Consider the following 3,300-nt stretch of genomic DNA (forward strand, 5'->3'; position numbering starts at 1 on the left):
CCACCACGGAGGGGCAGGCCGCAGGTGGAAGGAGCCCCCCGGCCAGGCTCCACCCCTACCACACTGGACGATGCTCCTGAAGCGGATGTCGCAGGCTGGGCCGATCCCGTGCACCACGAAGACCAGGTGGTCGATTTGCAGCGGCTCGCCTAAGGAGGAGAGAAGAGTTCAGAGCACGGGCCCTGCGCAGACGTCGCTAAACGGGGAACCTGCTGAAAGCACGTGCTCTGCAGCAGCGTGGAGCCTCCCGTCCTCACCTCAGCAGGTAAAAGCCCCCTGAGATAGCGCCTGGGCTTTATGCCCGAAGGGTGGTGGGATTTCTCAGGTTTCTCAACAGTTTATCCTGCTAAATTCAGCTGGGATGGATCCCGATCGACAGGACAGGCGAGGAAAGGGATGCGGCTCGTCCCCCTCGCTGTCACCACCCTCACTTCAGCAGCAGCAGATGCTCCTCACAGTTCACACCCACCCAGCCGTGGGGCACTTTCAGCATGAGGAGAGGACCCGGCCGGGAGGGATCGGTCCAGCTGCCCCGCGCCCGGCCTGCCCCGGAGCCACCCAGCCCCGTGGAGCTGCATCCCGGGTAGGCACCGGGCGGAGGCACATCTTGTTCTCCACCTCCCACGCGCAGCAGCTCGTGTGTGTCCTCTCCTGAAGGTATGCACGCGTGGAAAATGAAGGGGTTAGACAGGAGTAACTGCCTGCCCTCGCCACGGGGACAAGTGCCGAGGCCTGACTGGGAGCTCTGGGACAACTGGGAGGGGCGCAGAGCTGACGCACAGGTTCAGACTGGGAGAGCACGTGTGCCAGGCATGTAGGTAAGGGATAAACCCGCGTGTCCCCGCCACGGAAAGAAACTCCTCCTTTACGAACACACACGCCAAGACCTCGGGGGTGACTGTCAGCAGCTCTGCTCCTGGTGCAGGAGCTGGACGCGACCTGCCTTCTCCCCAGGTCTGCTGCCTCGGCAGTCATTGCGCTGCGGGCTCTCTGCTGCTAGGAAGGTTTCTGCCAACCCCTCGGTTCCTTTCGGCGCAAAACATTTAGATGTGCCCTTCGTTTAAAGGATCGTGGAAGCTTCTGTCAGGCGTTTTTCAGAAAACGGGTCGGGAAACAGACCCGATGGCTTTGGATGGGTAGCAGGGAGGGAGAAGCGAGCTCACCATTGGGGATCTCGGCAGCGATGTTTTCTACTCCTCGCTTGACGGTCCGAGGTCGACCTTGTTCCGTAGGAGTTGAAGCCCAGTCATCGGAGCTGGCGACCGGATGGTAGTGCACCATCAGCTTGTAAAGAAGAAGGGCCCGTCAGTAAGCTGCGCTGCACGCCAGGGTTACGCAGAGGAGGAATTTTGGTACAACGGCGGGTAGGTGGCAGCGGCTGGTACCCGCTCCAGCAGTGCTGGAGCTGCACAACAACAGTGCTGGTACAAGCCCCGGGAGCAAAAGGCTTGCTGGAAAGAGCCATCAAGGTGTGAAGCAGACTGTGCTGGCACTGCCCCCTGCTCCGGCACAGGCAGGCGAGGGGAATGCTGCTTGGACAGAGCTGATTTCTCAGCAGACACCGTTAAAAGAAGCAGCTAAAGCCAGGCCCTGCCGAGAACTGAAGGGATGTCCCTGCCAGCCAACACACCCAGCCCTCCTCACCTTTGGGTTGTGCAAGATAATGATTTCCCTGCTAGGGGACTCCAGTTTCTTCTTCCACTCATCCAGGGTCACAGCGATCATGTAAGCTTCCTGAGGAAAAGAACAGCCTCTGTCAGTCAGGTGAAGGTATTCCCGTGAATACTCAGCCGCTCGGGACACCCACACCCATTTCACGCAAACTCTTATCACCATGCTGCGCGCGAGGCAGAGGAATCGCCCAGACGTCAAGCTGGAGGGGCAACAGGGTCATCAGAGTGTGAGCTGCAGGCGCTTCCCAGAAGCCACCACTGCAGCAGCAGACTGCCCCGTCAACTCGGAACCACGGTTTTGGGTACATCAGAATGCAGATTATTGTATAATGTATATTTTTACACATATATCTCTATCTCTCCATTTATATATCTTTGCCAAGCAAAGCCTCCAGCCATTAGCAGCCCAGCGCTGAGGGCTCTAAGTGTGCGTCGGCTCCCCGTAGCCACGACTTCTCTTCCTCGCGCTCCCAACTCCCTGGGCTCTGGTGAAACTCTGAGCCCAACGAGGACGCTTCGCACAAGAAGAGTCCAACTGAAGTTAGAGCTGACGGGGTCAGGAAAAACCAGAGCCAAGCTGCTAGAGCGAGGATGCGAGCAAAGCCAGAAGCGCTGAGGGCTCTAAGTGTGCGTCGGCTCCCCGTAGCCACGACTTCTCTTCCTCGCGCTCACAACTCCCTGGGCTCTGGTGAAACTCTGAGCCCAACGAGGACGCTTCGCACAAGAAGAGTCCAACTGAAGTTAGAGCTGACGGGGTCAGGAAAAACCAGAGCCAAGCTGCTAGAGCGAGGATGCGAGCAAAGCCAGAGCCGCCCAGCACGCCGAGAGCAACTGTAGGAGAGGGGTGGTGATGTGTCCGAGGAGGGCAGGAGGAAGGGGAGGCTGCCCAGGCCAGGAGGGAGACTGGCAGTGCTTACAGTTACGTTAAGCAGCTGCGAAAACGCCATGCCAAAGCCTCTTTGGAGTTCACGTCCTCAGGCGTGACTGTGGTGCCAGTTGGCCCATATGGAGTTTGGGACAGCGGGGCCAGGATTTGACAACGAGAAGCCAAGCTGCTTCTCGCCAAGAGGGATGCGACCAGGAAAGGCGTGTTTACCTCCAGTTCTTCGCTGAAGGTCTCCGAGTAGGGAATGTACTTATTGTCCTTGTCTCCCTTGTAAAACCAGGTGCAGCGACGCACTTCGGACACCTCCTCCTCCCAGTACACCGCCACACGCTCCCTCTTCTTCAGATGCACGTCGTACCTACCCCCCGACGTTGGGACAACCAGGTCTTCCTTGTCTCTCCCTGCAGGAACCAAGGCCTGAAATTAATCACGAGCGGACCGGGAAGGCACGCTCCCGGAAAGCTGTATGCCGCGCCATAGCTCGGGGTGAGACCGGAGCATCTTCTGTGGGCAGCACACACGGGTGTGTATGAGCATCCATGGGAGACTCCAGTGTTCTCCGTACCCAAGCACGGAGAGCATCCTAGGAGAGATGCCCCAAGGTGGCAGAAGATGAAGGCATTATGCTACAACCATCCCGCTCGCTGGTTCAGGCACAGGGCCGTGGCCTGAATGTGGACATAGGTGGGCTCTTCCTGCCTCGCTTAGACGGTCAAACGTGCATTTGTGGCCCTGGGAAGT

General features: G+C 58.6%; 1 protein-coding gene across 1 annotated transcript in view; it reads right to left on the reverse strand.

Moving 5' to 3' along the window:
• The window catches only part of LOC104513453 (phospholipase DDHD2-like), a gene marked incomplete at both ends in the record, with an annotated part of 5,359 nt that extends 2,399 nt beyond the window's left edge, over positions 1-2,960 (reverse strand). Inside the window, 4 exons of the mRNA XM_010156803.1 lie at positions 60-149; positions 1,164-1,284; positions 1,645-1,734; positions 2,770-2,960. Of these exons, the coding sequence (XP_010155105.1) occupies positions 60-149; positions 1,164-1,284; positions 1,645-1,734; positions 2,770-2,960 (492 nt within the window). The remainder of the gene's footprint in view (positions 1-59; positions 150-1,163; positions 1,285-1,644; positions 1,735-2,769) is intronic.
• Positions 2,961-3,300: the final 340 nt, after the last annotated feature.

The sequence above is a fragment of the Eurypyga helias genome, unplaced genomic scaffold, assembly GCF_000690775.1.
Source record: "Eurypyga helias isolate BGI_N326 unplaced genomic scaffold, ASM69077v1 scaffold35898, whole genome shotgun sequence".
NCBI classification, from domain to species: Eukaryota; Metazoa; Chordata; class Aves; order Eurypygiformes; family Eurypygidae; genus Eurypyga; species Eurypyga helias.